This window comes from Lampris incognitus, chromosome 14, assembly GCF_029633865.1.
Source record: "Lampris incognitus isolate fLamInc1 chromosome 14, fLamInc1.hap2, whole genome shotgun sequence".
Taxonomy (NCBI): Eukaryota; Metazoa; Chordata; class Actinopteri; order Lampriformes; family Lampridae; genus Lampris; species Lampris incognitus.
The window spans coordinates 42,239,122-42,251,045 of NC_079224.1; the positions used below are offsets into that span (position 1 = coordinate 42,239,122).

The 11,924-nt window shown below is 44.5% G+C and overlaps 1 protein-coding gene across 2 annotated transcripts; it reads left to right on the forward strand.

The window, feature by feature from the left end:
- Positions 1 to 220: 220 nt before the first annotated feature.
- pcyt1aa (phosphate cytidylyltransferase 1A, choline a) lies at positions 221 to 8,791 on the forward strand. 2 transcript variants are annotated; one of them, XM_056292620.1, is made up of 9 exons: positions 221 to 261; positions 3,846 to 3,969; positions 4,285 to 4,384; positions 4,624 to 4,740; positions 5,330 to 5,481; positions 6,032 to 6,110; positions 6,330 to 6,472; positions 7,392 to 7,580; positions 7,916 to 8,791. In XM_056292620.1, exons 2-9 carry the CDS (start codon positions 3,856 to 3,858, stop codon positions 8,132 to 8,134), a joined length of 1,113 nt encoding a protein of 370 aa, XP_056148595.1. In that variant the 5' UTR covers positions 221 to 261; positions 3,846 to 3,855; the 3' UTR covers positions 8,135 to 8,791. The 2 variants fall into 2 exon arrangements, with proteins under 2 accessions (XP_056148595.1, XP_056148594.1); XM_056292619.1 differs by having other exon boundaries at positions 223 to 572.
- Positions 8,792 to 11,924: the final 3,133 nt, after the last annotated feature.

Genomic DNA, 11,924 nt, shown 5'->3' on the forward strand with positions numbered 1-11,924 from the left:
TTATTATTGTTGTTATTATTATTGTTATTATTATTATTACTACTACTACTACTACAGTTCCTGTGTATACCATTAGCTGCCGCATTGCTATACTCCGGAGCAGTAGGTGGCGGTGATGCCTTCTACAACCTCCGCAAGAAAGGCAGCCGAAGAAGAGGAACATATAAACTACATCATTTCCTTAAATGTGTCCATAACTTTGTAGTTCCCGTATCAGTGATCTGTCAGCGCTGGACTACAGTGTAAGCTGTCACTCTGCGGGTAACGAATTTGCTTTAAAAATAACAAAACAAAACGCCCTCCAATATTTCTGCGCTTTTACCAGTTTGAACTCTCCTCCGGTTGCCCGCCGAGATAACTTTCCGTCGGACTTTAGTCTGCGCTGTTGGTGCTCTGGGTTAGCTTACCGGCTAGCTAGCTAGCTAACCCCTACCCGACTAAAAGTGACAGACGGCTTAAGCCGAAGGTAGCTAGCAGCGTTAGCTAGCTTTGCCGTGGCTAGCTCGCCTGCTAGCTGTCTGAGGCGAGAGAGCCGCCCCGCTTCTGGCTTCCTGTTGAGGGAACTTAAAACGGTAAGTGAACCGAACGACGTGCTTCGTGTGAAGCGGCAGACGCCGTTTGCTTATTTCCAGGTACGAGTGCAGGTTCGGCGGCCATCCCTTCCCCCTTTATTGCCGACTCTACCGCGGGACGTCGGCAGTCGTGTCGCCAGACTTAAGCCAGCCAGCCGGAGGTCGCCGTCAGCTGTAGCGTTTACTCATTCAGCTTTCACCCAAATCCACTTGCGATTACTGTGTCCCTTACAGGTATCACAGTGGGCGATTTAGTAATCTGACCGTAGTAGTAGTAGTAGTAGTAGTAGTAGTAGTACTGGTATGTAGTGTATGAAGTAGCAGAACATTTGACATTTGCTACTTGCTACTCATACTTGTCCTATATGTTGTCCTATATGAGTTAATGTATATGTAAGTTACACATTTGCTAAACAGTGATCGTATTGAAGTACTATATGTTGTAGTAGTAGTAGTAGTATGTAGTGTATGAAGTAGTAGAACATTTGACATTTGCTACTTGCTACTCTTATTTGTCCTATATGTTGTCCTATATGAGTTAATGTATATGTAAGTTACACATTTGCTAAACAGTGATCATATTGAAGTACTATATGTAGTAGTAGTAGTAGTATGTAGTGTATGAAGTAGCAGAACATTTGACATTTGCTACTTGCTACTCTTATTTGTCCTATATGTTGTCCTATATGAGTTAATGTATATGTAAGTTACACATTTGCTAAACAGTGATCATATTGAAGTACTATGTGTAGTAGTAGTAGTAGTAGTAGTAGTAGTATGTAGTGTATGAAGTAGTAGAACATTTAACATTTGCTACTTAGTACTCATATTTGTCCTATATGTTGTCCTATATGAGTTAATGTATATGTAAGTTACACATTTGCTAAACAGTGATCATATTGAAGTAATATATGTAGGAGTAGTAGTATATTTGTTACATAGTCATTATGATAGTACTGTATCAAATAGTGATAATAGTACATTTGCTTATTGGCAATCATAGCAGTACTGTATTAAGTTTCTCTCCTCAAGCAGTCCGGTTGCTGAGCAGCAGACGCACCCATATACACTTTCCTTTGTTGCGTTACCCTGTATTTTTGTTTATATTATGTATATAATGTGTGAATTATGTGTACATAGTCTATGTAGGGCTGTAGTTTTTTTTCTTTTTTGGGACGGTGTTTCCTTGTGTCCTAGTAAATAGTAATCAAATATATAGAAGTGCTGTATGAAGTTGTTGTAGCAGTACATCTACCACTCTTAGTAGTCATGTCAAGTGCATTTAGTTGTAAATACATGCTTGATTATTTAGCGGCAGTGAATGGGTAAAGCAAAATACACAGACGGTTTACCTTGCCACCTATCAGTATGACACACATATTATGACTATGACCATAACCGTGACAGCACAGCATGAAATGGTAGACACCAATAAAGATAGTGTCTATGTAAGTGAGGGCACGATAGTAGTAGCCGACACCAACTGCATAATCAGATGATTCTTATTAGTTGCAAAGTGCCACCAGACAGTGTTCAACTCTTTCCTAGAGAACATATAGTTAACACTACATGGATCTTGCTGGTTTCGTGTCTGTTCATGATCTGCATTGGAGGAATTTTAGGCGTTATCGAGGCCATGTGGCAGTTGTTAAGCTGTGCAAGTCAAACTAGAAAGGTGACACCAAATGGGTTACATATTTCTGTCTGACAGTGTCTCGCAGATAAAGAAAGACTTTGGTAACGCTGCGTGTATGTAGCACAGCTTGTCTGTAGCTAGTATAATCTGACACACTTCCTTTAGTGCCCTTTGGTGCTTTCTTGTTTTAGCAACCACTTACTGCATCGATGACGTGTTAATAATGTCAATCTCTGTCTGCCCCTGCCTCCCCCTCTCACGAATAACTGAACACAGAAAAAGAGGGCTGTGCAAGTGTCCATAGTGCTGGGTCATGTAAGCTGTCAGCATATGCTTCTCAGTTAGATAATGTTTCTATCAATGGACCTGCCAAGTGTGGTATATCAAAAAAAGGAGATACCAGTGGAGCAAGTTTCAGAGATGACTCATTAGGTTAGCTTGGTAAATAAAATATTCCAACCTCAACCTTCCCACACCTGTGAGGTAGCGCCACAACCCACAAATCTCAGACACACAACAATCCTTGTCATTTAATATTAAGGCTTACTCACCTCTCTTTGTCCTCAGATCAGGGACAGAAGGGATTCAGACGTGGTCTCTAAGCTCTGAAGAATGACAGAATATCTTAGTGACAGTTTTACTCCACAAGACATAGATGTTAATTATAGCCAACACCAAGATACTGATCAGTTATCTTACAGACTTTCTCATTCATTTGGCTCTAAGCTGCCTTGTAGACCCAGTCAGTCTTTCAGAGCAACATCTGGTTCTTTTCTATGAAGACTGGTATTCAGGATGTGTAGAAAAGTTGACATTGCACATGTAAAACCTGCCACCTTTACCACTAAAAGTGTGCTGTTTTTTTTAAATTATTTTTAATTTTATATTGTGTATGGGTGAGTTTTGTATCGTGGACTAGTTGTCGTCATTTTTTCAGTGTGCCTTTAAAAACTGCTGAATGTGTCTAGCCACTGGGAACACATCCAGTTCAGGGTTATGTAACAGTCAACCGAGCTCACCAGCCCACTTTAACCAATCACTGTTGCCTGTTGCACCGAATGTTATAGGACACCCTGTTGTAGTGGACGGCATACTTTGGTTTTGGTTTAGCAGATGGGTTCTCATGATCCCGACTGTAAAGTGACCTACATTTAAAAAAACAAATAACAAGATGTTACAGAGCCTGTATGGAAGGTCGGTCAGACGGTTTATTGTTGTTCCATACAGGGACTTAACATGTACTGTTGAAACAGCTGTTGTTTGGTTGTCCTTTAGTTGTCCTTGGTGTCTGTGGCTTTGAATTACATTGTACTTCCTCAACCAGAGTGTCTGTTGACTAATGCAGACAAGGTACTTTCTGCACACACATGCTGTCATGGGGTGGAATTCCTATGCCATATCGTACCTCTTGTCCCCATTTTAACTCAGTCTCTATTGTTGGCTGTATAACAAAACAAAGGGTCTTTGTTCACAAGATGGTGTTGAGTCTGAGTCAGAGTGAACATCTTTTTCCCAAGGCCTCTGCTCCATTTTTGGGTGGCAGCCAGCTTTTTCTAGAACAGATGATCGCAAACCGGTGTTTGAGTGGTGTCTTAATTGAGCCTGTTATGACCTTTGACCCCCGTCACCCTGTGCAGTATCAAGAGGATGGAGGCCCACAGCTCCAGCCGGCTGCTGCTGTCCAAGAAAAGGAGGAGAGACGGGTCCAACGGTGAGACGGAGGACGGAGAGAGACCAAGCAAAGTCCCCAGATGCACTGTGGTGAGTGAACTGGGTGGGGAGTGAGATGTCCAGCACTCTCTGTGTGTGTCCTGTCAACCTGTCTGTAGTTCTGCCTGTTGGTCCCTGTGCCTGTACATGCATACAATGTACACGTGTTTCAGTGTGCTGAAAGAGTAATGGTGATGAGACAAGCAGCTCACGTTTGTTCAGATAGAGGGATGGAACACCGAAGTGAAATCTGTCAAGAGAATACCCAGCACATGCCTCAAACATCTCTTAATCCGTGTGCTCTTCCGAGATGTGGAATTAAACCTGCGGACTGTGGCTGATAACCTGTTTGTGCGGGTCTGTTAGGGACTGAAGCATCCCGCGCCCTTCGCAGATGAGCTGGAGCCAGCCGGCGATGAACCCTATCTTAGAGTCAGCATGGAGGAGGCCAAAAGGGGGACGCCGCGTGAGTCCGTCTCTGCTCTGCCACTTTCTGTCCCTTGCCATTTTTAACCGTCCCGTCCCTTGAGACCCTCTGAGTGTCCCCTCCTCCCGCTTTCTTCCATCCTCTTTTATTCTGTTTTCTTTCATTTAGCCCAGTCTACATGTTTAATTCTCACTTTAGTGGATACTCAAGACATAGCTTCACTGATACGTGAGCGGCTCTGGTCAATATACCCCTTCCTTCCCCTCCTCTTCTCTCAGCTGATAGGCCGGTGCGGGTGTACGCAGACGGAATCTTTGACGTCTTTCACTCGGGTCACGCCAGGGCTCTCATGCAGGCTAAAGGCCTCTTCCCAAACACTCATCTCATTGTTGGAGGTAGGGCTGTGGATGTGCATGTGTGTGTGTGCCTGGATCTACAGGGGTTCCCAGATCACAAAACGTATCGTGTCTGACCAAGTGTGTGACTGTTTGTGGGCCTTTTCGATTGTTTAGTTTTTCGTCGATCTGCGGTTTGGTTTTGCAGTGTACTTCCTTCAAGCAAACCTGCCATGTGCATAATAATTGAAGTAAACAAAAAAGTCCCTCCATAGCAGTCCTCACAGGATAAGGGAGTTGTAGTATCATTCCGATGCATTTTTAGCTCCATCTAATACATTTGTGGTGGATCACTTTGTGTCTCTGGAGTGAATGTGGCCGGCAAACTTGTAGAGCTTGTTTCTTTATTCCCGGTATTCTTCTTTAGAGGTTTGGGATTAATGTCTAATTTTAAACTGGAGGTTCTTTCAGTGCAGTACAATAAATTATCTGTTAATCCTTGTGAAGATGTCTCTGACCTGACCCTACAGCAGCCCGGATGGTCTTTTTGTCTCTGTCTCCCCGTTCTTAGAGAAAGTGCCGTGTCAGGGAATGCCGGACAGAAACTGCCGTGTGTGCAAATAAGTTGGTTTTCCGTTTTTTTTTACAGTGTGCAGTGATGACCTGACCCACAAGTACAAGGGCTTCACGGTGATGAATGAGGACGAGCGCTACGATGCGGTCAGTCACTGCCGCTACGTGGACGAGGTGGTCCGGAACGCTCCCTGGACGCTCACACCGGAATTCCTTGCCAAACACCGGGTGAGTGAATGAGAAAGAGAGCGCGAGGGTGAGTTTTGTTTAAAAAAATGAAAGAAAGAAGAAAGACAAATAAAGAAAAGAAAAAGTAGAGGAGCATTTTTGGGATCATTTACTGTGACCTCGGAGGGTTGGCCTAGCGTCCAGTTTGTGTTGTGTCCAGACAAAGTTAAGTGGTTAAGCCCACTGCCTCGCTCTCTCGCTCTTTCTGTTGGTCTTCCACCGTTTCTTTCTTTTGCTCTTTTGTTCTCGCTCTCCGCCGTTGGCTCTCTTACTTTGCCACTTTGTAAGGAAATGAAAACACTTACGGTTAGCACATTGCCCAAAGTGCTGATCATGCAATCATCTATTTCTCTTTTTTATTTTTATCAATCCAGCAGTGAGTTGGCAACTTCTGTCATTTCCTGCATCCGTTGACTTTGCGTTATTTTGAAATGATATTTAGAAGTTGTTGCAACTCTGCCCCGTGTGTGTGTGTGTGTGTAATGTAAGTACATAAGTGAGTGCATTTATATTATGATCCATCTCACCGATACGCATGTCTTCTTTCCAGATTGACTTTGTGGCCCATGACGACATCCCATACTCCTCAGCAGGCAGTGACGATGTTTACAAGCACATTAAGGAGGCCGGTGGGTATTGTAACGTAGGTTGTAAAGTTACACGTCCTTGTAATTAGTCGTACTAATGTAGCATACTGTTTACAGACTTTGTTTTCCATTTTCCCTACTACTGCACAATGTGGTCCTATCCACTGGAGTCAGCGACTTGACTCCAGACCAAGAGAGGCCACTCATGATATTCAAGTGCTCTATACTTCATGACCTCTGACTTCTGCTGTGGGTCTACAGGTATGTTTGCCCCCACCCAGCGGACAGAGGGCATCTCCACCTCTGACATCATCACGCGCATCGTCCGTGACTACGACGTGTATGTGAGACGCAACCTGCAGAGAGGATACACCGCCAAGGAGCTCAACGTCAGCTTCATCAATGTACGCCACTTTCAGCCCTACCACAGCCGGGCTTGTGTTATTTAAAGTTACAACCCCGCACGTCGTTTCTGTTGCACCCCTCGACCCTTAAGCTGATACGTGGTACAGAAACCGCAATGGTTTTTCAGCATTCAAATCCTGGAGAGTCATTTGGGATAAAATATACTAATAACTCAATGTTATTATATTAGCGTTTATCACCCACACAAAGCAAAAAATTATAAGATTGAATTTGGGTTCGGGTTTTTACAGCTTGTTCTGTCATATCTGCCTACTGGTTTCAACAGTTTCAAACTTGCTGCTACCTGACTTCTTCTTTATTTAGCTGTTATAGTTTATTTAGTGTTGTAGCAAGATGTAATGCTCAGTATCATCGGTTTTTCTAGGAAACTACAAAAAGTTGTAGATAAAGGATTGTATATGTAAATCTTAAGGACTGTCCCTTTAAAACTCAGAGCGGAAGAGCATAGCGGTGTATTTGTGTTTATATTATAAGGTTTTCATCAGCGATCGCTTATCATGTAAAATCTTTTGACGTCGTGTCAGTTGATGGAACGTGCTATGGTCATTACACTTTTGAAATGACGTTTCACTCAACCTATAGTTTTTGACCCCATCTGCATCAAACTCAACAGGGTTCTTATGAACCTATGAATGAGAATGAGGTGTATTGTAAAGCCACACAATAGACACGTTATTTAGAACTTGGAACTGTCGATATCATCTGTCTGTTAAATATTTAGTGATGACTGATATTTCCCATATGCACACCAGGGTTCAGCACTTTAGGACAAGAACCTGAAAATTTAGGGTTCTTTTTTTTTCCATTCCAGGACGCTGCAGAAGTTGGGGGTAAAACTCGCCACTTCATTTGGTCACCTGACCTCTTGCTTTGTCTCTGCTGCCCCCTGTCTGTCAGGAGAAGAAGTACCACCTGCAGGAGCGTGTGGACAAGGTGAAGAGGAAGGTGCGGGACGTGGAGGAGAAGAGTAAAGAGTTTGTCCAGAAGGTGGAGGAGAAGAGCATCGACCTCATCCAGAAGTGGGAGGAGAAGTCCCGGGAGTTCATCGGTAACTTCCTGCAGATGTTCGGCCCAGAGGGAGCTCTGGTGAGTGGAGTCCGGACTTCATTTGGACTCTTTTAATCCTTACTCGGTGTAAAATAACACGTTCCAATTTTAACGGAGGTCTTGAACCGCCGGGCACTCGGCAACGCCAGTGAAGATGTTAGGAAGTCAATGCCTTGGTCAAGGGTACGTTGGTGATAGTTTCTCAGGGAGAGGAAAGTGCTAGAGATATAACACTCCCTCGTATAATACTCCTTATATATAACTCTGCTCAGCCCCAGCTTGAATACGTGTTGTGTCATGTTTACGTGTGTCTGAGTTGAGTTCAGAGTGTGTGACCGTTGTCCTCTGTTGTGTCTTTCCTGTCCTGACCGCAGAAACACATGCTGAAGGAGGGGAAAGGCCGCATGCTGCAGGCCATCAGCCCCAGACAGAGTCCCGACAGCAGCCCCACCCGCGAGGAGCGCTCCCCCTCCCCCACATTCCGCCTGCCCTTCTTCACCAAGACCTCACCGCCGCCCTCTCCCCCCCCACACCACAGCGCCGCCCGTGGTTACCCCATCAGCGAGGATGACGACGAGGACGACGAGGATTAGAAAATTCCTCTCTGGGTGCGGCCACGCTTATCCGTCAACCGAGCTGTCGGGTTTAAAAACGACAAGTAGCGGTGTTTTGTTTTTTTTTGTTTAAGACCTCCCCCCAATCAAAGGTTCCCCCTTTTTTTGTTATCCAGTTTTGTTTTAATTTTCCATGTACATTTACCACGTTGACCGCTCACTGTTAATAGCCAGTTTCACAGAAACCTTGTTTTTTTAACAGCCAGTTTTTAAACACGTTTATTTTTTTTCTCCTTGGGCGGGTCGAAGGTCACATTTATTTTAAAGTAACCACTAGTCACCTGTCGTCACACTCCTTGAGTTGGTCACTATTGATTTTTTTTTCACATTTTATTTTTAGTTTGTAGTAGTCGCTCACTGTCACTCATAGGACTGTTAGCAGGTGTTGAACTTGTAGCAGTGGTAATTGTCCAGGTGGAGTTGTTGTTTTCCTCACGGTGGGTGTCGCGGGGCCACTCGGGCATTTCTTTGTCGTTCTTACAAGAAAACACCCACATTGTTCAAGGAGGCGAGACGAGATATCGTTGATGCGCATCATGGATTTTAGGGTAGCTCAGAAAGACGTAGGTCTGCACCATGGTGTGGTTTTACTCTGCGTATGCTTACTTTAAATCAAGCTGTTTTTGTTTTTTTTTGTTTTTTTTTTTTCCCAAGCCAAGTCCAACGTTCTCTGTGATCTTGTGGAATTTGGCTTAAATCCAGTTTAGGAAAAAAATTTTAAACATAAAAGGAAACTGGATATTTTGCTGATTCAAAATGAATTTGAGCGTAGCGTGTTTCCACGTTTTCTCAACACCCTCTCATAGTGTGTGTGTGTGTGTGTCTTTGTGTGCCTGCATGGGACCGTGCACATTTTGGTGTGTGTGAGCATGTAATGTGTACGTGTGTGCGTGTGCATGTGTGTGTCCAACAGCGAGCTCTTGTGTAGACGTGGTTTAGGTGTTCGGTGTCAGCATCTTCCATCCATTGACAGATTAACTTCAACTGCTTTGCACGATGTTGTAAATCCAGTCCTTAATTTTCACTTATTTGGCCTCGGTTAACTTTCTGGAACACTAAACGGTTTTAAACCAGACAGACTTCTCAGTGGGACACCTCAAGGTGTTTTGCTAAATGGGTCCTTTCCCGGTCAAAACATCAGAACCCGTCTCGTTGGAAAACGTTCATCAGACGAGTTCGTTCGAATCATGCTATTCCCCCCCCAGTTCCCCCTCCAACAGGTGCCCCGCTTGACCAGAGGGGGCGCTACTGCAGAGACCAGGACACATACCCACATCCGGCTTCCCACCCGCAGACACAGCCAACTGTGTCTGTAGGGACGCCCGACCAAGCCGGGGCGCTATCCTTCTGAATGTCTGAAAAGCCGTTCATCCCTTCAGTTGTCTTGGAGTCTCGTACCGAGCTCCAAGTTAGACCTGCAGAACTGATTCACATCACTTTTTAACCTGTCACGCAGACGCAGTGCCTCATTTATTAAAATGTCCTTTTAATTAGGCTTCACTGTGCAATCATTTGAACAACTGATATGAACCTGAAACTTGTACACTCTTGTGGCCAATACCCAACCAACTTCTGTCAGTGTTAACTTTCCAGAGTATTGGGCAATACCAAAGCAAGCCTCTGATTCTGGCTTCATGATGTTTTTTTCTTTCCACAAACAGTGTTCGGTTTAGATTTGGCCACAAGCACAGAATGAAACAAGAACCTTTTTATAAACGACTCATCCGATCTCTCACCGCTATTCAAACACTGATGATGTCACGGCTCTCATTTCATAGTCACGTAATCAACGAGAACACACCTTGTAGTCCCCCGGAGATGTGACCTCAAGCCCCACGGTGTTTTCCGGTTCCGGCTATGTCCCACTGACGAGATGGGTCAGGTTTGAAACGCCTCTTGGTTTCGTAGCTGCCCACGTCACGCCTGAACTCCTCCTACTCTTTCAGCGGAGCAACCAGGGACTTGATCTGCTGAAAAACAGCACTTGTTCTGGCCCTCGACCGACTCACATGGGTTAAAATATTTGAGCTAGCCTGGTTTCTGGGTGCTCAGAAGCACACAGCTTGTATTCCCCGTCTAACCTGAGCAGACACATGGAGGATAACACATGTCTAGTATTGTTTGTCAAGCTGTACTCTGTTCCGGGCCTGGTTTCCAAAAACAGTTTATCGCCTAAATACTTTGTTGTACAATAAGTCTCATTTTAAAATGTTACGAACTCTTTGGATTACATTATTCCATATGTGAAAAACAACTAAGCAAGTTAACGCCACTTGTAGAGATAAAAATGGATTGAAATCCCCCGTTGTTTTGTTTGTAAGCGTCACGATCAAATCCCACCCTCAATCCGAGACCCCCAAACCGTTTTTGGAAAGCCAAGACCCTGCTGTATTAACCTGTATTTTATAACACGTCGATTTGTCAAGCGGGTGAATGTTCGAGACGAATGTTCGAGACCTAACGAATTAAGGAGCCATTGCCAACAGTACCGTACTGTAACGGATGCAAATGTAAATGTCTTCACCAAATCTATTGTTTATTTGACCATTTGGGAATTATTTTTGTTTTAAGTCCTGAATGTGCTGGTCTGTGAAAGCAAGCGAAACAGGAAAGGATATACATAAAAGTACCGAAGCAATGCTGGCCCAGTTGAATGGTTTTGTTTTAGTATTTTAGTTGAGTAGAACCAGGTAGTAGGCTGCACCAACACACCTCACCTCAGTCTGAGTCGCAGCAGAAACTCGATCAAGAGGTACTGCTGAGTTGGACGAACGTTTAATTAACATTAAACCACACACCATCGATGACCACGTGTACGCAGGGTTTCATTCTAACACGACACCAGCTGATCACACCTTAAACCAGACAGGACTTCTTGAAATCCGCTGGTTGGAATGAAAACCTACAAACGGTTCTCCACGGCACGTAACCAAATTCCAGTTTTTAACCTGGGTCTTTTTTTGGTAGTAATTTCCATCATTCCTATCGACTGCTATAGTATTGTAGCCGTCTCACTGTGCAGGATTTTGGAGACGACCCCAGACAGACACTCTGCTTCATGACGACGTCAATAGGACAGGTTCAGTCTACCTCAAACTGAAATTTTTACCGAAATTAAACATGAAATTATTAAATACCGCAACTACAACTTGCAGAAACTAGCTAGCAGACTTTGTTTAGGCTTCATTGATTCGTCTTAAATGGGAAATCCAAATCTCGTTAAGTACAGTACTTCGTACCTGCCAACTCTACGACGACACAAATACCTAAAACATAATAAACGGTAATAATCAAAAATACAACTTTTTTTGTTGAATTTTTTACCCCCCCCCCCCCCCCATTTTCTCCCCAATAGTACGTGGCTAATTACCCCACTCTTCCGAGCCGTCCCGGTTGCTGCCCCACCCCCTCTGCCGATCCGGGGAGGGCTGCAGACTACCACATGCCTCCTCCCATACATGTGGAGTCACGAACCGCTTCTTTTCACCTGACAGTGAGGAGTTTCACCAGGGGGACGTAGCGTGTGGGAGGATCACACTATTCCCCTCAGCCGCCCCCCCAAACAGGCGCCTTAACTGACCACAGCAGACACGGCCAATTGTGTCTGTAGGGACGCCTGACCAAGCCGGAGGTAACATGGGGATTTGAACCGGCAATCCCCGTGTTGGTAGGCAACGGAATAGACCGCTACGCTACCTGGACGGCCATTTTTTTTCCTCACTTAACAGCATGTCTACTGTTTGAACTGATCCAGACCCTACGGCAGAGC